The sequence below is a fragment of the Echeneis naucrates genome, chromosome 12 (genome assembly GCF_900963305.1).
Source record: "Echeneis naucrates chromosome 12, fEcheNa1.1, whole genome shotgun sequence".
Taxonomy (NCBI): Eukaryota; Metazoa; Chordata; class Actinopteri; order Carangiformes; family Echeneidae; genus Echeneis; species Echeneis naucrates.
Genome location: NC_042522.1, coordinates 18028170 through 18053136, shown reverse-complemented (window position 1 = coordinate 18053136; position 24967 = coordinate 18028170). Strand labels below are relative to the sequence as shown.

Genomic DNA, 24967 nt, shown 5'->3' with positions numbered 1-24967 from the left:
CAGGCCCAGAGACTGTTGCAGAATGAGGAATGTGAAGGGCCTTTGTATCCCTTTATCTGCACCAAAGACACGAGAGAGAAGTCCTCATTTTGCGGTATTTGATTGACCCGACTGTCTCCGATGGCTGCTCCGCCTCCTTTGATGTATCCCAGATAAATAATTAACATGCTTTCCCAAAGTTCAAGTCCGCTATTCACATCATATCTTAAAGTGAAGTCTTGATAGGGCAGAATTATTGTATTAAAAGGCCGATATGATTCCCTGAACACCTCACTAAAGCAGCCGCATTGTTTGCTGATTTTGAAGATGCGTGGCCGTGGTAATTCCTTTGATTTGCTCCTCTCTTGGGAAGCTTTTATATCTGATTTAGTGACTAGAGAGAGCATGTTTGATCGCTCCAGTCCCTGTTTAGAATCAGACATCCTGTCTACTCAACCCTCTCCATGCCAAACTCATTAAGAAACTCCTTTCTAATATTAGTATCTACTCATCTCAAAGCCATTACGCCTCTCCTCTTTTCTCGGGAACAGCTCCCTCCGGGACTTGATCTGTGCACAATGTTCAGGCTACAATATGCAAAAATGTGTCACCGTGTGCAGCCGCAGCAGCTGCTTGGTGACGCCAACGTGCTAACGTGCTAACGTGCAGCAGAGGGTGAGAAAAGTCTCGCCGTGCATGTCAAATCTATTCGGCCTAGACCTCACATACGGTGGCCTAAAGGGAAAGCCGGAAGGGCCCTCTGTCCCTCTGTCATTAGCTGTGAGGCTTATAACCCCGACACCTGACTGTGGAAGTGCTCAGCAGCTCCCAGGTGGGAATGCAACGACAGCTTGATTTCTGCACCTGGTAATATCCTCATACACCTTTTTGCAACTTTCTGAAAGCAGCAATCCAACATTCTTGTCTACTTCATGCAGTAAATAGTGAGGCGGTGACACATGTCGAGGTTTCCACCTTCTTTTTTTTTAATTAATCGAAGCGAACGCAGCAGGACTGTCTCTGAAAGGCGACCACACGATCTTCCTTTTTCCCATCATGCCCTTCGACAAACAAACGGACGACACATCAGGTGAGTTCCACACCTTTCAGCAGATTATTATGAATCGTGCCTCCCTCGTGTTCTGGTGGAAAACAAATCAGAGTGCAAAGGAAAGCGACTACTTCATCATGGGGCCACGTCTGCTGGATGTGCAGAAAGGCAGCTGTTGGCTAACTAGTTAAAGGTTAGCTGAGGATGAATGTGAGAGTGAAGGATTGTGATTCGGATAGAGCGACAAATCTGATTTTGCCATTTATCTCTGAAGTTTGTGAATTCTTGTCTCAGTGTTGACAAGATTGGATTTTTCTGAGACAATTCTGAGCTGTTTTTCTACCTCTTTTCATAAAAGGTTATATAAATGAATCAGCATGACCCGGACAGAGTTGAAGAAATCCACACAGACAGCTCTTTGTTGTTGCCCAGGGAAACAAAATGCTCCTTTTTTCTCGGAGCTTGCCAGCAGATAACTGGAATGCAGATCAATATAATTGGATGATTGTTACTGACTTCACGCATTTATCTGTTTAACTGTTGAAGCATTGTTTCCTCAGAAGCTTGCATTTTTTTACAGCCTTGTATTTCCACATGAGCCGTGTGTGTCTGCCACAGGAAATGCTATTAGTGTGCGACGTTGAGTGAACCCTCGGCATAAAATCCAATTACCTTTCTTCTGAATGACTCTGTTCTTGAAGACCAAATCAATCTTTATATACTTTCTCACAGCTGCTTCTCAGATAACACAAGGCCACACAGTGTTTTTATCCACGCTTTGACCTACAACTGCAAAACAGACAACACACACAAAGACACACAAAAGCCTGCGGCAGAAGGTCAGGGAGCAGTTACCTAGTCTGATAACCTGGTTCTCGATTGAGCCTTTAAATGAATAATGCGAGTGGAAGGCTTCTCAGCACAACTCCTCGGGGAACATTGGACCGTGTTCTTGTCAACAACCAGCATGAGTCATCCATTAAAGAGAAACGCTTCCTGCGAGCTGAGGGAGAGTCCAAAATAGCCCGCTTCGATACTTATTGGTGGCTTTTAATGTGATTTGGAAAAAAACCCCAAAAACATTTGTATCTTACTAACTGTCTCTGTGTGCTTACACCAGTTGGTTGTTGTGTCCTTGTGTGTGTTTTGATGCCACTGTTCAATCAGTTCAGGATGCTGCTGACTCAGGCTCATAATGACGGGACTTAACTACGCTGAGAAAGAGCACCGACACTTTTCCCGTTTCCCCCCTGCGCCCCCTGCTGGTTTCATTTTTAAACGTACTTCCAGCGAATCTGGGTTATGCAGAGCTCCGGAGCGCATCCTCCAAACTCACATGCAGATTTCAAAGTGCTTGGTCATCAAATGATCGTCTCAGATGAGTTACATCACTCCTGGCAGGCGGGGGGGTTCTGAAAGGAACCTCGCTTTAGGCGCAGTCTTGAATGCTGCGTTAGTAAGACTCCTCTTTGGTTGGATCCATCTCCCTTTGCATTTCCGGATGAGACTGGACACCGAGCACACATTTTGGTTCAGCATGACGTTATTCGAGCTGCGCCCGGTTAAATTATTGACGTAACTCCCTCTGAGCAGCAGAGACTTCCTGGAAGGACCTGGCTCGATACTCAGCGGCAGAGGTGGCCTTTCCTTGCCTCCTTCTAGAAGAGGCTGTCCTCTGCCTTTCTAATTGATGATGTGGGCCTTTGTGAATAAGTGGCCGTCACTTGTGACCGGCTTGTCTTTGCTGGTTGTGTAAGCATGAGATGTGCGTAAGTCATCCATTGGAAACATGCTTTCTGTCTGCTGTGTGCAGAACTGCACCGGTGCACAAACCTCAGCAGTTTCCAGTGAGGACAAAGCTCTTTGCATCTTTGTTTCTGCCACAGGGGGCCACTTGTAATGAGAGAGTGAACACGTCTCCACCGAGCTGATTATTGCACAGGCCTATAATCTGCCAACATCTGCAGCTTGACTCGTCTGTCGCTGCTGGTCTGCACAGTGTGAGAATTCTGCCAACAGTAGCTTTGTCTACTTTGGCCTGAAAGAATTACTTCAGTTTGGGATGCAATAAAACCTCTCACACAGAGAGTTAGTGCGACTAAAATGTACATTCATAAGACAAACTGTATCATAATGCTGCAACATGAACATGCTGCACTCTCCTTAACTCCTCCACTCCTTCACAGGTATGTCAGCTGCGATTTTTCATATGAATTACTTTGCAGATTTAAACTAGAAAAGGGTGATCACATTTCCTTAGCATGAAGTGTTCATACTGTGATATGGTTACTTAAATTGACTGACAATTTCTTGACGTTGTTTGTGCTTTCATGCAGTAAACTCAAACATCTGCTCAACACAAATTTGGCCCTGAGTCGTAATAAAGTCTTTGATTTGCTGCATTTTTCTGCATGTTTGTGTCCAACAGTAGCTCTATTGTTGCGCCAGTTGGAGCAGCTGTAAACTGTGTGTTCCTGTGACTGTGCCATGCTGGTAAATCCAGTCTATTCCAATTATACCGCTCACCAAAGTAAGTGCATTACCCGCTCGGTGCCTGGTCGTACTTGTTAGAGCTCAACCTCCCCCCATATTCATGCCAAGGTAAGTGCTTCTGGCAAGTTCCTGAAGCTTTAATTTCCCCGTCGCGGTGAATTCTCTTATCCGCGTGCAATTAAGAAAATGCTTTCTGGTTTCTCGCCTCAGCCGTCGCTGCACATTAAAGCACGTATTAGCATTCTGACGTACACAAAAATATTTAAATATGCGAGAGAGGCTTCGGTCCAGCCGGGGCGAGATGCTGTTAGAATACATTCAAAACGTCAACTTAGCTTAGCTTAGCATGAGCAGTTGAAGTGGGAAAGTGGGAAAATATATAAAAAAAAAACAACTTGTGTGCTCTAAATGAAAGTTTTTGGGTGGATTAAAAAAAGGCACAGCTGCTTCCTCCTTCCTCTCTATTCTAAGCGAAGTGAAATCTCAAATTCATATTTATGTCTTTCCTGTAAAAGTAGTTTCACGTCCTGCATGTGAGCCGACGCTGCAGCTTGCCTGACTTTAGCAGAAAGAGCTTCAGATGGCAACGCTCCTCGGCAAACAGGCAACTCTGTGTTCGCTTTATGACATAGGTTGCGTGCGTAATTTCCACGGGAGAGTCCAGAGACGTTCAGGTGAATCCAACAGAGCAGTCAAAGCAAAAACTTCCACTTGTGGCTCATCTGGCAGCCGAGCACGTCACCTCTGAACAACCCCTGAAAAGTTTCATGAACCCTTTTTGGAAAACAAAAAGAGACTCTTTTGATTCTCTCGTTATCTGGGACAGCCTCAATCCTGCACTTATGTTAATCCATCCGTTGCAGTGCCGTGCAGTCGCCGCCTGTGACACAAGATTGAACCAAAGCAGATTTCCAGTGATCTACAAACCCGGATGGCAGAGACGGAGAATGAGCCAGAGGCCTCTTACGCAAGTTCAGCCAGCTGTGGCTGTTTGGACGCTGCGTGCAGGGAATGTGTTTACATAACGCTTATTTGGGCTTTTCTCAATTCACACACCGCGAGGCAGTTTTTTTTTTTTTTTTTTTTTTTTTTTTCAGCTTTGGCATTTGACTTTAATTACACGAACGGTTTTTCTGTCCCTTTTCTACCTTTGCATTGAAACCGTTCGTTTCCCAAGTGCATTGGTTCCTATTTTTAGATGTTCATATGAGCATGTACAAATAGTAGACCCACCCTTCACAGGGTTCAAAGTCAATTTCAGTGAGTGTTTGAGCGAGGCAGACGCACACAGCTCAAAACACAACCCTGAAACTCCGCAACAAATTTCCATGACGCACAGGCTGTGTTTGTTTGCCTTCGAGAGTATCATTTTTGTTTAAAAGGGCAAAAAATAACCATTCAAATAATCCAGAATTCTTCCTTAACGAGTCACTCCCGAGTTCATGTTCTCTATTGTAGTGGAGGACAGAACTGTGCAGCTGGAAGTCATCAGCTGAGGGGATGGGCATCGCAGAATGCAGAACGCTTGTCCTCTGAGACAGCACGTGGAACTACAGCTTATATATCGACTCTTTAAACTTCAGTGGATTCTTTCTGCAAACAAAGTGTTGAGTTTTCTCATGACTGCTGTGCCTCTTGTATAAATGACAGGAACAAAACGAATGACGCCTGAGAGTCGTTCTAGAGGAAACAGACAAAAGATGAGATTTATTGATCAGTTTAGAGACGCAGCACCAATTAAACTGATCTCTTCAGACAGATAATGTCGCCTCTCCACCACACGCTCTTTAAAAACTTGTGTTAGCCACAGGATACTTTACGAGGGGAGTTTTTCATGTAAAACTAAACCAGAGATATTCCGGTATTTGGAAATCATCACAACAAATCCTGCCAGTAATTCACAACTTGAGTAAATATCAGAAAATAAAATTATATTCAGTCCAAGCTTTTGCAGTCGAAGTGGAAAATTTGGTGCTGAGGCCGAAGCTGGTGTGTGGGAGCATCGTTTCAGATCTCAGATGGGAGGAAGTGGTTTTTAAAGAGACAGCAGGAGACCTCAGAGTCCGGCTCAGGTGCTGCGTCGATCTTAATGCGTCTCTCCCAGCAGGTGCCTTCGGCTCCATCACGGCGGCTCAGACTCGCGTCCCATTTTCCCCGAGGCAGGAGACTCAGCCTGATCTGCACTAAGCCGTGGGCCTTAAATCCCTCTCAGACACTCATTAATGCGCTCTGTGTGCGACCACACCGAGGCTGTGTCACTCTCCTGAGCCCGGCCCGCTGCCCTGAGTCTGACTGAGGGATCTTCATCCTCTTTCATTTCCTCCCCGCCACCTTTTCACCTTTCGCACTCCTCAGCCCCCCCCGACAAGTGCCTTTAAATATGACAACCAGAAGAGAGAAGAGGGATAAGCTTCAGATCAAGAGTCCATCTTTACCCACAGCAGATGGACGCTCATCTTTCAAGGTTCTCCCGCCGTTTAATAGATTTACTCTGGCCGACTTTCCCCGGCTTGGGACAGGAGGTCAGTTCTACATACAAGAAAAGTTTAGAAAAGCACATTTGCTAAACAAAATTGATCACAATCACATCATTGTATTGCAAAAAATGAAGGCCCCTGTGGAGCTTCACGCCTAAGGGTGTTTGGAGCTGCGGTCGCCCTGATCCACGCCCGAAACAAAAAAAAAAAAGAAAAAGGACGATTGTGTAACAGATTTTTATCTTTGCTGTCTTAACTCGGTGTGATGCATCTACACAACAGAGCAGCGTCTTTAAAGTGACAGTTGGAACAGTGACACTCTGAAGCTGCAGCCAACAAAAGGCAGAGTTCACATCTCATCAGCTGAGCTGCTGCTCATATGACGGCCATATAGCTGAGTGAGAAATCCCCTAAAATCTGGTATATGGAGGGAGGACGTGAGCTTTAACCTCAAGAGTTTACTGCTCTGTCTTTCTGTATTTGTTGGTTTGTTGGTAGTAAAAAAAAAATAATTCAGTTTTTTAATTTAACAGTCATCTAACAGTTTTTGTTAATTCTCGGCCAGCTCGTCTTATGAGACCCATAAAAAAACAGCTGTATCGAAGATCAGCCGATAAAGTCAGAGAGCTGGCAAAGAGAACGCAGCACTTTGGGAGGTAAACAGACCGACGTGGTGGAGACCAAAACAGAGAAAAAAGGAGGTTGGATTAACACATTGTGAGCGTTCACTGTAACAACAAAGAAACAACTCAAAACAAAAAACTGTGGATAAATGGGGACGTAAAAACAGTGACATTACGCAACATTTCCTCTCTGAGCTCTTTATCTTCTTTACAAACCACAACTGTCCTTTTTTTTTCTTCCGCACTTTCATTTCACACCTCAAAGCATGAGATGTCATATGTTTAGAGCCTGAAATGAAGTCATGATAAAATAAAGAACTAAACACCCGATGACACAGGCAGATGGAGCCAGTTTGGAAAGGTGCATCTGATGAGCCAGCATTGAGCTCATTGTGTACACAGTTTGTTTGTACACCCAGTATTTAGCCCAAACCCGCAGCATCAGCCAGTCATCCACCATCCTCTCATTTCACTGTAACTACACAGACCCGACGAGAGTTTTAATCAACATGGTGCTCGCTCTGTTCGGCCACACAAAGAGTTTTCAGCAGGAGAGAAGCTCCGCGAGTCAACCTGAGCTGCAGGACGATTGTTTGTTTGACACTTTCCATGAATTCTGAAAATAAGACTGACTGCTGTTAGTGAAAATGTTCACAACCTCCATATTGTGTACTTACTGTAACATTCACTCAGCTGCCATCCACCCACACACACACACACACACACACTTATTCTGTCTACATTGCATCATTTGTGTTGCTTTGCTAAGAGGACTATATAAACAAAGTGGAATGTGTCACTCCAGTAAATATCCCATGAGGTTTGACTGAAGGACTTAGAATCTCATAATCATCAAACCCGTTTTCACTCCTGATCAGTTTCCAATACTGAATAAATTTAAGAACGAAAGAAAGAAACGTGCAGAAATGAGGGAATAAGAAAAAGTTGTCGTTCGAGATATTTCTGATACGAGAGTGAACTCTGTCCCACACAATGAGGTGGCCCCTCCCTGTGTGAACGAGGGGCCGGTGGCTCAGGACTAAAGCTCGACCAGAAGCCATTAGTTGCAACATGAGATATGAGAGCAGGGCTGAGTTTTGGCTTCGTCCCAAGTCACAGAATGTACTTGAACGACTTCCAGCAGCAGCAGAAGTTAATATGGGCCGGGCGGCTTTATATCTGCATCTCGGCCTGTATGTGTCTGCAGGAACGAGCCGCTTCCAGCACGCCCCCGCCTTATAAAAAACACTGTTGGCTGACTGACTCCAAACTCTGTGAAGTCACATTTAAGAGGAAAAGCTCACGTTTTACACACATCCGTCTGTTTGAGAGGTCACTTTTCAATGAGCTGCTGCGAAATGTGTTGATGTTTCCGAACCCAAGAGGGTAAACTCATTCATGTCGGCCTCCAGTCGAGTTCTAATAACCTCCATGACACCCTGATCGTCCATCTCCTGGTTTCTCTGAGCGGGTTCCACATGTTGTGTGTCAGTGCTTACACAAACATTCCCTGTTGATAACAACACAGCTTTTTTCTCAAATGGACGGCAAACGCTGAAGATGCATTTTATTCTCCCCACGATGTCAGAGGCCAAATTTTGTTTGTCTTAAGTTAAATTAAAGGAGTGGTGGGAACAAAGGGTGGGTTGGGTTGTGTTTCAATGCATATGTGAAAGTGTTATCATTTCTCTCTGACAGCTGCACCACCGAGACGTTAGCATACCGGAGCAAGGCGAGATATCGGGAATGTCGAGGTTAATCTGTATTTTAATAAATTTGAGATTAAAAGAACGAGGTCGACACATCAGCTATGAAGACGTCGGCCTGCAGCTGCAATGAAACATTAGACTGAAGTCTCTCCAGGGGAGGAAAGCCAAAAACATCTCAAGGATGCAGCATATGGCCAATTAATGGTAATAAATTAACTACTTTCAGTGCTCTGGGCTGCTGGAACACCGCCCCTCCACCACCTCCAATCCCCTTAGAGGACTTTTCTGTTTCATATTTTTGCGAAGTAATCAGTCTGTGAGGACGCAGCTCCATCTGCACTGTTGATATTGGAATCGTGAGACTTAAAGGGCCCTGATGTGTGTTTATCTGTGATGTAGGAATTTATTTAAGAGGAGGAACATGCCCTGAATTCATAAATGTAGAAGACACGTGTGTGTATGTGAGAATGTTTTGATTATTACTGTGAAATACACGAGGGGTGAAGCTCAAAGTCGTTTATTCTGCGGTGCAGTTAGTAACCAGTAATCTGAATTAAATGTGCAGTTTTATCTGATCTGAGGAGGAGTTGACTGGATGTTGCATAACTCACATGAGCGTCCAGCCCAGCAGAGATGGAAACACAGCGCCCCCTGTAGGAGGCGCACCAACTATAACACCCGCTTCACTGGAATTTTTGTGGGCTTTGTACCAAATCACATCATTATTTCTGTGAAGAGTTTGGAGAGTATAAAGCATCGCTGCTATTTTGTGGAGAACAACAATTCACTGACAAATTCACTCTTTTGTATTTCATTGGATCAGTCGATCAACATTGCAGACTGAGAAGTACAAAGCTGATGTTGTTGAGTGAAGTGAAAGATATAAAGAGTAATTTATAATTCCATTTATTTTCAGTATTACGCAACATTAGAAGTATAAATATCTGTTTTAATATACAACATCTATGACATCCATAGAGCTTTCCTTGGGCAAAATACAAAACTCAAAACACTTTTATTGCACATATTCTAAAAGACAAACCATTGTAAGCAAGTTCATCTAATACTAACTTTGCACTGAGGGGAAAAAAAAAAAAACCCAAAACAAATAAACAAAAACAAAACAAACAAAAAACCCGAAAAAGGGAAAATTGAAAAGACAAGCAGACAAAGAAGAACCTGACGTATGAAAAGACACTGAACTGCACAAACAAATGTTCTTATTAAACATCCTGGTGGTCTCACACTACTAGAAACAACATTATCTGTGACACAGAACATAGATTTGGCAAATCAACAATGTACAAAATATACATCCATGATGCTTTGTAAACAAGCATTGAATGTGCTTCGAGGATTTAAATGTCAGTTTCCACAGGAAGAGGAAAACAACAAACAAAAAAAAAAAACAACAACCCTGTGTGTTGATTTGGAGAGGAAGAGATTAAAAAAAAACAAAACAAACAAAAAAACCCAAACATGTCTAATTGGTCAAATTAAAATTAGTGATTCGTTTCAATTTGCATTCAGAACAAATTTAAGCTGCTGCTCTTCACTCGCCGTCTGAACCGGCAAACAATAAGGTGCATTTATTCTCCGTCAATATGTCAACAACTCCTTTCCAACATCTAATGCAGGTAAACATCAGATTCTATCCACGTTAAAATCTCTGCGATCGCTCTTCTGGCTTCAGATAAACTTTACTCTGTTATTGATCTCAGCGGCCTCGGCTACTTTCTGGTTGTCGTTTAGGGTCTGTAATTTAAAAAGGCATCTACAGTACAGAATCACGTGTGTGAGAATGCTGATATATGACAGCCTGTATGTATAGTACCACATATTTGCACATTAACATCAAATGCATGTTGTGGATGTGAGCTACGCTTTGCAAATAAATCAGGATTCCTCATCTAAAATCGTCGTGACGAGTCAGAAACACACACTAAAGAAGGTCCGAGCTCCAAATTGTGCGCAGACGAGGACAAGGCAAAAGTCTCTTTAAAAACAAAGACCCCAACTGCACAAACGACTGGCGAACATGTGCAGAACTGCTGGTTCTTCTCATCAACCCGACACGATATTTCATATTTTACAATCTTCTTCAAGCTGCTGTCAGCCGACAATAAAGACATTCATGGGTGACGCTGACAGCCCTCACAGTTTTCCTATTTAATGCTACATTTATTTTTTATTTTTTTTTTGTAGAAATAACCCAGTTACCCCCCCACCTCCCCCCCCTCCGTGTGACTTTTCCTTTTCTCTTAAAGTTCATTTCCGGACATGTGAAAACATGTTGGAGGACACGAAGGAGAGATACGTCACAGTAGCTTAACTTCAGACCACAGCGTCCATCGAGCGGGACGTGATGCTCAAACAAGACACAGCAAAAATCTATACATATGATACAAACGACAATCATGTGAGCCCACGAAGCCCCGTGTCCTCATATTTACACCATATTGCATAAAAATCAAAAATATATGTACAGATGTCAGAGGAATGTGAATAAACACCACACCTTGCTCAGAAACAGCAAGTTTTATATCCCATAATACTAAGGCCCCTACACTAACTTATGACTCCTGGAACCGTCAGATGACTGTGAGTGAGTTGTGTGTTTGTGTGTTGTTTTAAGGTGAACAGTACAGGACGTTGTGGACTCCCAAAAATCCGAGTTACTGAGCAAAAAAAAAAAAAAAAAAAAAGAAGAATTGTGGTGGTGGTGTTTGTTATTTTTCATTTTTGTACTGCATTAAAACACTTCAACTTCAGGTCCTTCAATCGAGAAGTAAGAGTGCAATAAAAAAAAAAAAAAAAAAAACAACCATATGGCACCGACTCAGTACGTCTCCCCGTCTGTAAGGCCCCTCCCACACTGATTGCACGAAGCATTCTGCGACCGACAAACAAAACTTCATTCAGCTAAAAGTAAAAATCACTGAATTAAGAAAAAAAACCCACCAAAAACCAGAAACCGTCAGCGAGTGGCTGGCTACATTCACACCTTGAAATATTTCCACGTGTTGTCATATGTCGTCCTTTTTAAACGCACGCGCGCGCGCGCGCACACACACACACACACACACACACACCTACCTCCCTATTACCATGTAACAGCTTGCCCGGTCCTCAAACAAAACAAAAGAATAAATAAAAAGGAGGCGGCGGCGTGATGATGCTCGCACAAAACATGTCTAACACGGTGAACTCTCTTCTCTTCCCTCGTTACTTTTTGTTGCAGGAACTTCGGGGCGGCTCCTTCTGCTCCTTCTGCTGCTGCTGCTGCTTGCGACCGCCGCCATCTTTGTCCGAAGTGTCCTTCTGCGCGGCGGGAGCAGCTCTGGATGCATCTTTCTTTGCGTTTTTCTGTGCAGACGGGACGTCATGAGCCGTTTCTTTCTTCTTCTTCTCGGCCGGCTCCTTCCGGCCGGAGGACGCCTGCTTGCCGTCTGGGCCTTTGTGACTGAGCGCTTCAGGCTTGGGAGCCTCCTTGGAGGCCTTGGCTGCCGTCTCCTGGGCGACGGCGACGGCGGCGGCTCCAGGGGCAGTTTTCGGCGGTACCGACGGAGGATCGGCCTGAGATGGGACGTCTGATGGCTCCTTCCTGAGCTGCTGCAGCTGATGCGGAGGGGAGTTCATGACTTTTGGTTTCGGATCGTGGTGGTCTTTATGTTTAACGACAGCGACAGTTTTAAGAGACGGAGGTTTGGGCTTTGCGTCAGTGCTTTCTTTAAATGCGGCTGCTACCGAGCTTCTGAGCTGGGTCTCTCTTACAGAGGAAGGATGCGTCAGCTCTTCCCGTTTCACGCCAGCTCCGGCGGACGGCGGCGGGGCGTCTTTCCGTTTAAGGTCATGGGCTACTTGGACGGTCAGAGATGCAAGCGTGGATTCAGATCCGGAAGTCGGATCTTCCTGTTTTGAATTCGGACTTCCCCGAACACAGACGGGGGCAGCTGCACTGTGAGGCTTCACTTCGGGAGCTTTAGTCTCCCGCTCTGCCTTTGCGGCGCCGTGCAGCACAGGTTGTGAGTCGGCCTTGGACTTACTTTTGGGACTCACGTTGTTTTCATTTGAAGCGGCGACTTTGTGCTTCACCGCGTTGACAGCGTCTTCTCTTTTACAGCTGCCGTGTTCTGAATGGGATGATTTGTGTTGTGCTTTTTCAGCCGGGCAGTTTTTGGATAGCTGCTCTGGATCTTTCACGTTACTCTTCGTCTTTTGTGTTACGGCATCTTCCTTCTTCTGCAGAGACGTGCCGCCGCTCTCCGTTTTACCTCTTTTGTTCGGGCTCAGAGTGACTGCTGCAGAGGAAACGTCTCTTTTCAGCTCCAGCTTTGGAAGTGCAGCACATGGGTTGATGCCCGCCGTCACAGCCGATCTGTCAGAGCCGTCTCCAGATATTGGTGTGATAGAAACCTGTGGTCCTGTATTTGGCAGCTGCTTTTTTGAAGGCAGATTATCTTGGACGTGCACAGATCCAGAGTTCACCTCAGAGACTGATTGCTCGCTGCTCTGACGCTGACCCGTGTCCAAATTCTGCTTCAACGACACGGTTAGCGCGCCACCGGCAGCCGCAGCTCGAGTCTTTACGTCTGCCTCCGGCTTTGGTGACGTTAAAGGGATGACTGTTTTGGGGCTTTGTGATGAAACGTGTGCGGCGACTTCCTGCTGCTCCGCTTCATCCTCCTGATCTTCATTGCTGACTTCCCGGATGGAAGGCGTTTTTCCGCAGGAGGAGAAGTGGGAGCTGTGACGAGGGCCTCTATGTTCATGAGCCAGTGATGAGGAGGGCTTCATGCTGGTCCTGCTCTCTGGTTTCATAGCAAAGGACGAGGCCTCCACTTTGGTAATCGGGGCCTTAAATGATTCACAGAGTCTATCCTGTGCTTTCTCATCACTGGTGCTGATTTTCATTTCTGCAGCTGCGTTATTTACTACGATACTGTTCAGAGAATACGCAGCTTCGGGACTCTGGGAACAAGTCAGGGGGCTCTTCAGTTTGTCTGCAGTTTTCAGCTGGGGGATGGTGATCTGCCTCTCTGTGGGGCTCTGAAGCCAAATTGGAGGACTCACAGAAACAGAGTCGCACGTGTTCTCCATCATTTTTGATAAACAAGTTTCTGTTTTGGAGACTCGGGGCCCCGAGAGCAGGCCGATGTCCAGCGTTCCCTCCAGAGGTTTGAGAGAGGAGACGTGGCGTCCTTCGAGTTTATACTCGGACGACGTCTTTCGAAGGGGAGACTCTGCCGAGGAGATGAGCTGCAGTTTTTCCACGGCGCTCTCTCCTCTGCCTGAGAAAAGCTTTGGGGGCAGCCCCTCGGGGGTGGAGTGAACACCTCCCAGAGGCATGGCCGTGTCCAGCTGCAGGCTCTTGGACCTGGTGGAGCCAAAGTGGAGGCTCTCGTGGAGGCCAGAAGACAGACGGCACATGCAGTCTTCTCGCTCCTCAAACGACAGCCTCTTCCTGGTGAACTCGATGCTGGGAGCTTTGAAGTCCAGTCGGTCTGGCTTCATGTTGTCTTTCCCCTGCCTGGAGTGCTGCCACTCCGGGCCGATGGAGCAGAGAGCTCTGAGTCCTCCGTCACTCTCGCTGCTGCCACCAGAAGCTTCGTTGATGCCCTCAGAGACTCGGGTGGTGAGTTTCTTGTACAGAACGTCTTTCAGGGTGGTGCTGGCAGCTTTGGTCTCCAGAGGGCTGCACTCAGGGTTGCTCTGGGATTTGTTTTGGCCTCGGACCAGAAAGCTTTCATCCCTGTCGTCGCCGCACATCAGAGATGAGTCAGACTCTCGCAGGGCGTCTTGCTTCTGCAGAGACTCTCTCCTCTCCGACCAGTCCTGTCGCTTTGCAACCATCTTGGACTTCAGTTTTTCCTTGTCGAGCTCCTCCACAGACTCCTGCCGGCCCAATTTGCGACCGATGGGCCTTTTTAAGCAGCCCTGCTCGACGGGTCGCACACGGGTGACGGCCGGCGGCTCGCAGACGGCTTCTTCCACGCTCTGCAGGACGGTGTAGTCTCGCTCCCCGGGCCTCAGCTCCTCATCTTGCACCTCCTCTTGTGTCACCTCCAGGCTGTGCTTTCTGGGACACAGGTGCTTCTTGTCTCCCGTGTATGACGGGGACAGCTTTTCCTCAGACTGGACCCGTTTCAGGAGGGGTGACCGAGGCGGCTCAGCGCTTTTGGGACGGACAATATGGCGCACGATGGTGGGCGGGGAATGTATCTTGGCCGGGAAGGCCTGGGTCGTCTTGGAAATGGAAACGGAGTGTCCGCTCAGAAGAGGTGAGGGCGAGCGCTGGGGGGACGTCGGCTGGGGGGTGGGCGAAGGCGTGCGAGCCAAAGGGGAGAGGGGAATGCTGCTGGCAGACTTGCGGCGCCCCTGACGGAGCCTTTGACCCGGCAGTTTGGGGCCGAGGCCGTGGAGGGTGCTGGGGCGGATGTGGCCCGAGCCGGCGGGGGAGTTTGGAGCGCTGGAGCTGGGCGAGCTGCTCTGCGAGGAGTTCCCAGCTGGAAGGTAAAAAGGACAGAGGATGTTAAACTATCATACACAATAAAATGACAGTCGGGCTCCTCAAAGTAAGTTAAGACCTCCACCTGACTGGGTGAAATCTGGTGCAGGGCGGAAGGCGGCGGTGGGGGAACGGGGGGAGAGGCTGTGGGTGGGGGAGCCGGGGAGACTCTCACCAGATGACAGAGAGTGGTTGAGAGAAGAGAAGCTGCGGCTCGTGTGCAGGAGGGGGGACGGCTGCATGGCGAAACGTCTGAAAAGGGAGCGTCGCCTGGGAAAAGACAAAACAAGAAACAGTTCATATTTAAAATAATAGAACGAGAAAATCTTTCTGGTTGTCTTTATGATACATCCCCGGTGTCCATTCAAATGTTAATATTTAACTTTTACCTTGTGCATTTGCCCGTTCTGATTCAAACTACTAATCTATTTGAGTGTTTGATTATAAATTGATTATTAATGTGTTTCTGGTGCGACATAAACACACTTACCTGGCCTTCCAGACAAACTTGTATATAATCAGTAAATTCTGCGTACAGGTTCTTTATGTTCTGTATCTATATATGTTTCCTTTGCACCTTCCTCCAGAAGCAGAAAATCTGCCGATGCAGTCGACACATTCAAATGTTCAGCGTTGTTCATCTGCCCCCTAGAGGCCGACTCCAAACAAAAACATCCAGACAATTTATTCTCTCCTCGTTCACTCGCCTCTCACACAAAACTTCTGTGTATTTCTTGACAGCCTGTTGCCCTCAATAAAGTTTCACTGACATTTCGCCTTTAGGGCACATTTTGAAAACAAATCAGGCTTCTGGGCGCCGAGCCACTTACCTCCAAGGTACAAAGGAAGGAAGGAGGAAAAGGAAAAAACTCGGACACAGTTTGGCTTCATTAAAGCTGTCAGTCTAATGTGTTAAAATCGCCCTGCTGTGTGAAGAAGTCGTACCTTTCTGGTGTCTTCTCCTTCTTTGGCTTTTTGGCACATCTGACCATCTTGCTCCTGTAGCTGTTCCTCCTGGCTGGGCCGGTTTTTATCGAGGTATTCTCGAAGGGCGTTGTGGAGATGGCCACTTTGCTGCCGCTCTGAAGGAAGAAGACACAACTTCGTATCGAGAGGATTTTTGAAAATTTGAAAATTTTCAAGATGCGCTAATTCCAATTTACCTTGAGCAGCAGCTCCACCACCTCAGTGTGGACCAGACCGTGGACCGGCTCTCCGTTGACATGTGTGATGAGGTCTCCGGCTTTGAGTCCTGCTTTATGTGCTGGTCCACCATCTTCGACATTCTGATGGAGAGACACAACGGGTATTTATCACGATGCGTTTCTCTTCACAGGGTCCACTCACATCTCTGCATGAATACAATTCTCTCACACCACAAGAATCAATTTCCTCTATGGTGTTTAAAAAGAGCTCACAAAGAAATAGAAGATTATGAAGTTTAATAACTGGACCTTTTGTGTCACGGAGGTCTTTCATTTTGTAATATTCCAGAGACAGTTACTCTGGTTGCTGTATTACTTGGAGCCATTTTTCTGTGGTGTGAAAACAAAGAGCAGATTCTATATGGGAGCTGAGCAAGAGCATATCTCTGAGTCTCAGTTTGGTTCTTCACCTTCACAGCATGAGCCAACATCAGCGGATTTTATTTTAACTGGCTCAAACAGGTCAGGCGTGAAATCGACCTCATAGATAACTAATCCGACAGCAGCCGGCCTCCTGCAGGCTGAAGAAATCCTCACCCAGACCATGTGATAGACGGTGTAGATGTCGCCGTCACAAGCGTACACCCGGATGGCCCTCAGCGTGAAGCCGAACTTCTTCCCCGAGCTGTGGATGACGACGGGCTGCCGCGGGTTGGCCGTGCAGAGGGAGGAGTCCCGGCTCGGAGAGGAGTCCCGGGAGGACGGGTCCGAGGAGAGGGAGTAAGGAGAAAGGGGGCTGGCCAGCGGAGACACTCCGAAGATATCTGGAGAGATGAAAGACAACCTTAGTGGGTTCTCTTATTGCTAATGGGATTTTCTGCCTCCCAGCGGTGAAGACCTTTTGCTCCGGCCCGGCCTGCTCACTCTGTCAGCAGCTTGTATTTGGCTACCTGCTCTGTGAAATGAGACTCACAGCAGGTGTCACTTTGGGCCCATTTTTCACGCCCTCATCTCTTTCACATCGTTCGTTCATAGTCTGGTGCTCTGATATGCCTCAACCTTTACCTCACTGGATGGGATCATGTTTCTGTTCATTCTGTGCATCGATGGGCTTTCTTTGGACTCACCTCCAGGGATCATGAGGGAAAGGGCACCAGTCGACACGGACTTTGGGACTTTGGCCACAGCTCCGCTCTTCTCTGCAGCGCTCTCCGGCCGCAGGGAGGAAGTCTGAGCGGCCTGCTCCACGGAGGGTTGACTGGTACCGTCAGGGCTCTCCACCCCTTCACCTCTGGGCGTCAGCTGGTCCAGATGTTCTGAGAAGCTCCCTGATTATTACAAAAGGTGTGTACTGAGTAAAGCACACAGCTCTGAGCGACTATAGAAAGAGTTGGATTCGTTTTTCATTGTGAAACAAGAGTAACCTGCTGGGAAAATATAAATCTACAACAGCCGGGTAACTTAGCACAATCTGCAATCATGAGAGAAGCATCAATCATTTCTAACGCAGGTTATTATTTCCTACCAGAGAGTGTGGCTCCACTGTGTGTGCTGCCCGGAGTGGTGGCATCAGGCTCGTCCTGCGGGAGCTCCGCGATGGAGAAGGAGACCTTACTGGGGTCTCCGAGGCCCGAAGTCTCATCTCCTTCGCTCTCAGCTGAGATGGCAAACTTCGGTAACAAGCCGGGGCGAGGACCCTGACTCATACTGTCTGTGTCTGTCGAGTGGGACAACGACGGCCTGGAGGCAAAACAAATTAATACAATAAGATGGCTTCCGCCTTCAGATGACTGAGTCGTCAGATGAGCTCATTAAGACAGTTTGAACCATGAAGAGCTCAAACTATGTGCAGTATCTTTACAGATTTAATTCAACATCTAACAGCAATCACATTCTGCTGCTGCAGGCGGAGAAGCCAGTCAGCCTTCTTTTTTTATGTGATGCTCAGCTGCGTGTTTAACCTCTACATCACGCTGTTTCGTGTTTATGAGAGACGGAGGCTCGCGTACATTTCTGCAAAGTCCGGCGTCCAGCTGAGGGAGTCCACAGTCAGAGGGCTCTCGCTCTTCTTCTCCTCCGTCTCTCCTTTCTCCTCCAGATGTCCACGAGACAGATCCAAGCTGCTGTACACCTGACAAACACGCAAGCAATCATTCATCCTGATACATGCAGGCTTTAAATGCAACACCCTGTTCGGAAACAAGCTGCACGTATAAAAAATGAATGTAGTTCTTCTGTATAACTGCTAAGTGGTGACCTGGGAGGGTTTTGAACATTTGCAGGTAGCAGAGGGGAGACCGTGACTGCCGTGCTGTCAGCGTTAACGCGGAGTAAAGGTGCAGCTGAGGGGAAAGTTGAGCAGAGCTCAACACTTCCTCTGAGGCACCCCGCTGCTTTGTTATGATGTGAGAAGGGAACATACTGCAATGCAGCACCACAATGACTCTCAGCTTGTACGACTGTGTTGTGAACCGTGTTCCCAAAAAAAACCAAAACATATGTATAAAAAAACCAAACTGGAAAATATATAATGCTGGAATCTACGTTTAATACTGGGCGGACACAGATTTCTATATGAAATGCCTCCTTTCTTCCTTTCTCACGAGGGCATCAACTAATTTACATCACTAACGTCTGTGGCAGCTCTGAAGATGACGTGTTTGTCGGAGACCAGAGGGGAGATGCGGGACACACCTTTGAAAACCTGTGAGAACACGAGGAGAACTGCCGCAGCTCCACGTTGAAGTCTTCATCGTTGGTGTCCTCTTCCTCTGTCTCCAGGTGATGGTATCTCTCGGATCGAGCTGGGAAGGATGGGAAGTTTATATTCCTTTAATTGTTATTGCAGACAAACCTCAGGCTTATTTACTCCATTTTCACATGGCATTAATTATTATTTCACGTTCACTCACTGTCGAAATAGCTGGTGTCGTCTTCAGACTCCAGTTGAGGAATAAACTCCGCCTTCTGCCTCAGCAGCCCGTTCCAGTCCAGGTTGTGGAAAAACGGATGCTGCTTAACTTCAGTGACTCCGCCTGTACACGGTGCAAATACAAATGAATTACAGCTTGAATATAATATGCAGGAATATTGTAGAAACTGCTTGTGCAGGGGGAAAAAAAAAAAAAAAAAAAAAAAAAAAAGAAGACAAAAACAACTGTAGCTCCGACATTGAACTCTGTCAGACTCAGGAGGTGAAGAAATGCTTACGCTCCGTTTTCCTTTTCCCAAGAGGCTGCAGGCCAAACCTGCATATCATGACCATAAATTATGCAGTACAATTTCCTGCCTGTGACCTTTGGTGGAATAGCGGGGGCCTTTGTGAGTGGCAGCCTTGTGACTGAGAGACCTAGATGGAACAAGGAGGTCCAGCTGTCCCCGGACTGACCCCCCCCCCCCCCCCCCCCATCCCTGCAGATTAAAAGCTTTTTTCCCGGGTCACGGTCACTTCTCCGGTCTGCAGAGCGACACGCTCACACTACCTGATCATGCACGGATCCAGATTAATGTACTGGCGAGGTAATAATTGCAATTGATCAAAGGGAAGCGATGAGTAGGCCACAGGATAAACTGCTCTGCCGTTGGATGACCTCAATTTCTTCCCTGGCGACTTGGAATAATGAGCGGTGCTGAGGTGGCACCGACGGTCACGGCAGAATTTATGGCGGCCTGTCGAGTCCTGGCCGAGTTACTGGCTGTGTCACGTTCTTCGCTCTCCGTGTCCGTACCTGTGCCCATTCTTTCCAGAGGATTCTGCCTGAGCAGCAAGGTGATGAGCTCCTGGGCGTCGGGAGGCGGAGCGTCCTCCCCATCCGGCCAGTTGATCTCATCTGGAAACACAACGCATGCAGCCACGTTGAAACAAAGATACCTCATAAAGCTCAGCTGTTGACATACATGCAGATACGAGTGAAAGGAGAAGAAGACAAAGAGATCGATGTATGGAAGGAGTCAATATTCTGACCAGGATATGTGACTTTGATGCTCAAAGTGCATCATTATCTTTTCGTACTGAGCTTTTCATTGCAGACAGAAACTGTAATTGCAGGTTTCTGGCTTTCTGATGTTTGTAAGCTAGCTGAAGGCTCTCTATATTATGCTAAAATAGTGCAAATCAGATTTTAAACACATTTACACGTGACGGTGACACATGTAGAACATCTCGTGTGATATAACAAGCCAATCTTTTTTTTTTTTTTTTTTACTCCCAATTCTTTGGAAACTCGAAGATGACCATCCAAACCATCCAAATGTTGAAAAGCATCAATACTGCTGAGCTCTTATGACATCGAGTGCAGATCATTTGAAAACTAGCTTTGTTTAATTGTGACCAACTAACCAACGGCGTCACCAGCAGAGCCAGACGAATCGAGGCCAGCTCCGGCTCATGGATAAGCTGTGAACAGGGGAGCCTGTCTGCGCCACGCTGATTGTCCCCCCATTTTAATCAAATTTGGGGAGGAGGAGGAGGTTTGGGGAGGGAGTTGCTGAATATGCATGTGGGGCCTGAGGCCACGGTGGCTCTTTTAATTAACAGCCCCTCTCAGAGGCTGGGTACAGTGTGATTGAGAGAATACCAAATCAGTCATGGCATGCCATTCATTTCCACGGCTGTTACCAACACAAGTCCACATAACGCAATCCATCGAACAGATAAAAGCTCTTGTTTTTTTTTTTTTTTTTTTTTAAACATAAAACTGCCGTCAGCCCGAAGAAACGGGAGGATGAAGTAACATCATCGTGATATCAAAACTTCGCCTGTGGTCCGAAGCCAAGTTAAACCCACTTGGTGCCATCTGTTTTTCCAACGGCCCAGAGGGAAATCTCAGTCCTCAATAAATTGAGAAATATGCATGCTGGCTAATTCCATGTGGTCACTGCAAATGTTTAATTCATGTCTCAGCGAGGTTTGGGAGTTCCTCCCTAATGTGCTCGACAGAATCTACATGCCAGATGCTGGAAAAACACCACTGGCAGCAGAGAACACGTAACGCGTCTGCATTCGATTTGAACTGTCAGAAATAAATAAATTACAGCATTTTATTTCCCCCCGTCTTTACAGAAGCTGTAAAGAGAAATGAATCATCAAGGAGGTGTGTTGGAGAGGAGACACTGACCGCTGATGACCTGTCCGAACAGCTCCTCGGGCGTGTCTCCAAAAAAAGGCACGCAGCCCACGAGGAACTCGTAGAGGATGATGCCCATCGCCCACCAGTCCACCGGCTTCCCGTAACCTTGTCTCAGGATCACCTCAGGAGCGATGTACTCCGGGGTTCCACATACCTGCACAGGAGAAGGTAAAAATATCACTCACACCGAGCTTTACGACGCGTTAGTACGAACCTAACTGCTGCACGGTTAAGTATGAGTCACCTGCTTGTCGGAAAACTCTCTGGCGTCCTTCTCTATGTGTCCTTCGTACAGGTTGGTGGTCATGTTCATCAGCCCGACTTTGGACAAGCCGAAGTCTGTGAGCTTAATGTGGCCCATCGACGTGACCAGCAAGCTGTGAAGATGAGAGGCAGGAAATACGTCACGCTTCGCACATGACAGGCGAGAGAAAGACAGAGAATGTTTTGGACTTCAGAGGGAGAGATATTTCACTCAAGACCTCACGATTTGGTTTCACCCTCTGAGACGCTGACGGGAAATGATTGAAAGGCCAACTGAGAGGGCCGAAGTGAAATTCTGGGCCTGATGCCATAATCGCTTTATAATGGAGGAATTAGGTGTCATCGCTGTCATCAGCTCTGTGTCAAGGTCCAACAGACACATGATTTATTCGATTTTTTTTTTTTTTTTTTTTTTTTGTCTATCGAGGCCAACACTTCAGGATAATTAGGAGTAATGTGAGAATTAACATTCCTGTTAATTTCAAAGACAACGAAATAAAAGCGTGAACATTTTCTCACTTGTCTGGTTTGAGGTCCCTGTGGACGATGCCGTAGTTGTGGAGATACTCCAGAGCCAGAACCGTCTCTGCAAAGTACATCCTGGCCATGTCCACAGGCAGAGGGCCCATGTTCTTCAGGAGGGTGGCACAGTCTCCCCCTGTGGAGATAAATGAAGTGAAGTGAATAAGATTAATAACAACAACAAGTGCGTTTATAACAAGTTTTGTACGCCTTGACCACCTCTGAGCATGAAAAACGGAGCTGCTGACCTTCAACATACTCCATAACCATGCACAGGTGCCGCCGAGTCTCAAAAGAGCAGTACATGGACACCACAAACGGGTTCTCAGCGAAGGTGAGGATGTCTCTCTCCACGAAGGCCTGTTGGATCTGGTTCCTCAGAATCAGGTTCTGCTTGTTGATCTTTTTCATGGCGAACCGCTGCTTGGTCTCCTTGTGTCGGACCAGGTAAACGGCTCTGTGCGTTAAAAACGATTTACAAGTCAGGCGGGAGGAGAACTGCTTAGGACAGCAACGAGTTAAAGAACGGGTTGTAAAATTTAGCATTGATCATCAGATCTGCTTTAATAGCCATTGCAATCAACATCTGGTGGGAAGAGAGAGGAAACGAGCAGAGGGGAGATAAATAAAAAACGATTCAAGCCGTCTTCAATCGCAGATTAGATCATCGTGTCCTCACCCATAGGCGCCGTTACTGATGAGTTTTGTCATCTCAAAGTCCAGCTCACAGGGTTTCCTCCGGCACCGCAAGGCCGTACTCAGGCTCTGAGACTGAGGGCCGAAGAGAAGAGACAAACACTCAAACAAAGAAAGATAAAAATCTGTTTTCCAGCGCTGCGACTGCAGTAAAGATGGAGCGGATCAATACAATAATCCGTTTCTGAGCGCTTACAGAGTCGTCTGTTTCTGGAGTTTCTGCAATGCCACTGTCACAGCTGGTCAGATGAGCAATTTCTACAGACAACAGAGAGAGAAACGCATCAGTCAAACTAGTTTTATTTATATGGGAGCTATTGTGCAGGTTAAAAGACAACTGGAAGAAATGTGGAGACTAAAGCGTCAATAAAATAAAAGTATTTCAAATTACAATCAAATGGCCACGAAGCAGTCCAACAAAATAGGAGGTGAGATTTTAGAGACAAAGAAAAGCTGAATGCCGAGAAATCAGAACCTGTAAACAAAAGCAAAAAGTGCAGCCTTTATCTTTATTCACCTATTAAGTCTGATGTGCTGACTCCAAGATAATCTGAATTGAGAATAAATGAGGCGGAAATCAGAGCCGCAGAAACACAAACACATGTCCAACTCATTACAAACCACCTTGCATCTATTCTTTTCCTTTTTTTTTTTTTTTTTTTTTTTAAGTTAATGTGCGACTGCACCAAAGTCCATGTGTGTAATTTCACAGGACTCGTTTGTCTCGTCCCCCGAGAGCCTGTAAACACATTTCCAACGCTTTTTAACATCTGTCCCTTCGTCGCAGGTTCGCTTCAGGCGCAAGAGGCGCCGGCGAACGAAGCAACGAAGGAGACACTCGGGGGGGATGAGCGCGGAGATGGGCTGATGAGCCAGGCGGTGTGGATCTGTATAAGGTCTGTGGGGAGGCCATTCCTTTCTAATTAGCCATAATGAATGTTGTTGGTAACTGAATCTGGAGAGACGGAGGGTCATTAAGAAGACAGTCTGTTCACTGCAGGACGTCAGTCAACTGTGTCTTTTCTCTCTTCGCTTCTTTCGTTACTTCACAGCCTCCACGCAAAAGTTTTCATTCTGGTCATGCTGTTGGAACAGCGATACTGGATTCATATGTTAGTCCTGAAGCGAGTCGCTTTGTCCCGTTGTGTATCACTGATGATGATAAAGTGAGCATACCTTCCAGTGGATCTCGTGTGAGTCCCAGCTGGCTGATGATGTAACGAGGGATGTCGGTTTTGATGCCCTGGCCCTCTTTAGCGTGTCCTTCAGCAGCCTCCAGAAGGTGGTAAAACTCCTCTGGGTCAAACTCCTGAAAGAGTGCCAGGCGCCAAAAATTAAGGTCAACCACAAAATCTGTGTTGACTCACTCGTGGCTCTTTCCACGTCCAGTTGAGAACACGACGCACAGACTGACGTTATCGTACATAAATCTGAACACCTGATGGCTGTCTGACTCTCTTTGAGCTCCACTTTTGGTCTCTACCAACTTTTCAGAGAAATATTTGACTAAAACATAAAAACATAAAAAAAAAAACAAAACACTTGCTTCACACATTTCTCTTTGCTGCCACTCAATGTATCGACAATGTCTCTCGATAATAATAATAATAAAAAAAACCACTGACTCCGACATAATCTGACCTGTCCTGCTGGAACAGGAGGACAGGTCAGATTATGGAGGAGCAAATGATGAATCTTACCAGACACTCCAGCAGGCGAGCAGGTCGGGCGATGACGATGAGGATCTTCTTCACCAGCTCTCTGATGAAGTTTACCTCCTCGCTTTCTGACCTCTCTGTGGACTAACCAGAGAAGACACAGGCCGTCAGCACTTCACATGTAATGACAGACTGATTACAAATAAGAGGCAACAACAAGATCTTTGAAAAACTTAGGTTAAAGTTTCTAATAATTATTAAGGCAAGAAAGAAATGATTTGATCTTTCTTCAGTAAGATGACAGAACAGAAGTTTTTTTGTTGCTCTCTCTAAAGGAAAGATGAACGGCTGTATATACTGTCGTCCTCTGATGATGACGATGATGATGATGATGGACGTGCTCACCTCCTGAACGAGCCTCTCCAGCTTGTCAGTGAGCTCGCAGAAGTAGCTGGAGGTGATGAGTCCAAGCCGGCTCTTCTCCAGACAGTCACGGGCCAGTTCAATTATCTGGTGGTGGGCGAAACCAAGCACGCCATCTGCCAAAGGCAGGACGCTCTCCGGGGAGCTGCTGCGAACGATCTCCTGAATCTTTTCCTCCATCTGAGCTGTGGCCTGCAGGAGGAACAAGAGGTGCAAGTTTGGTGAGATAATCAAAGGCCCAACGCAGTTTTGGAGGGGGGGGGTGGAGGGGTCTTACGGTGATTTGAGTT

The 24967-nt window shown here is 46.7% G+C and overlaps 1 protein-coding gene across 6 annotated transcripts in view; it reads right to left on the bottom strand.

Moving 5' to 3' along the window:
* Positions 1-11127: 11127 nt before the first annotated feature.
* mast4 (microtubule associated serine/threonine kinase family member 4) overlaps positions 11128-24967 on the bottom strand; it is a 67832-nt gene continuing 53992 nt past the window's right edge. For 2 of the 6 annotated variants that reach the window (XM_029515012.1, XM_029515013.1), the window contains exons 11-30: positions 24660-24869; positions 24297-24398; positions 23773-23905; positions 22793-22854; positions 22580-22671; positions 22149-22357; positions 21898-22036; positions 21359-21491; positions 21103-21268; positions 19714-19815; positions 18898-19020; positions 18680-18789; positions 17995-18116; positions 17511-17725; positions 17113-17313; positions 16583-16809; positions 16004-16126; positions 15786-15922; positions 14926-15110; positions 11128-14838 (exon numbers count right to left, since the gene is read on the bottom strand). In XM_029515012.1, coding sequence (XP_029370872.1) covers positions 11558-14838; positions 14926-15110; positions 15786-15922; positions 16004-16126; positions 16583-16809; positions 17113-17313; positions 17511-17725; positions 17995-18116; positions 18680-18789; positions 18898-19020; positions 19714-19815; positions 21103-21268; positions 21359-21491; positions 21898-22036; positions 22149-22357; positions 22580-22671; positions 22793-22854; positions 23773-23905; positions 24297-24398; positions 24660-24869 — 6072 coding nt within the window. In that variant the 3' untranslated portion in view covers positions 11128-11557. The remainder of the gene's footprint in view (positions 14839-14925; positions 15111-15785; positions 15923-16003; positions 16127-16582; positions 16810-17112; positions 17314-17510; positions 17726-17994; positions 18117-18679; positions 18790-18897; positions 19021-19713; positions 19816-21102; positions 21269-21358; positions 21492-21897; positions 22037-22148; positions 22358-22579; positions 22672-22792; positions 22855-23772; positions 23906-24296; positions 24399-24659; positions 24870-24967) is intronic. The other 4 variants (XM_029515014.1, XM_029515015.1, XM_029515016.1 and 1 more) reach the window with 3 other exon arrangements.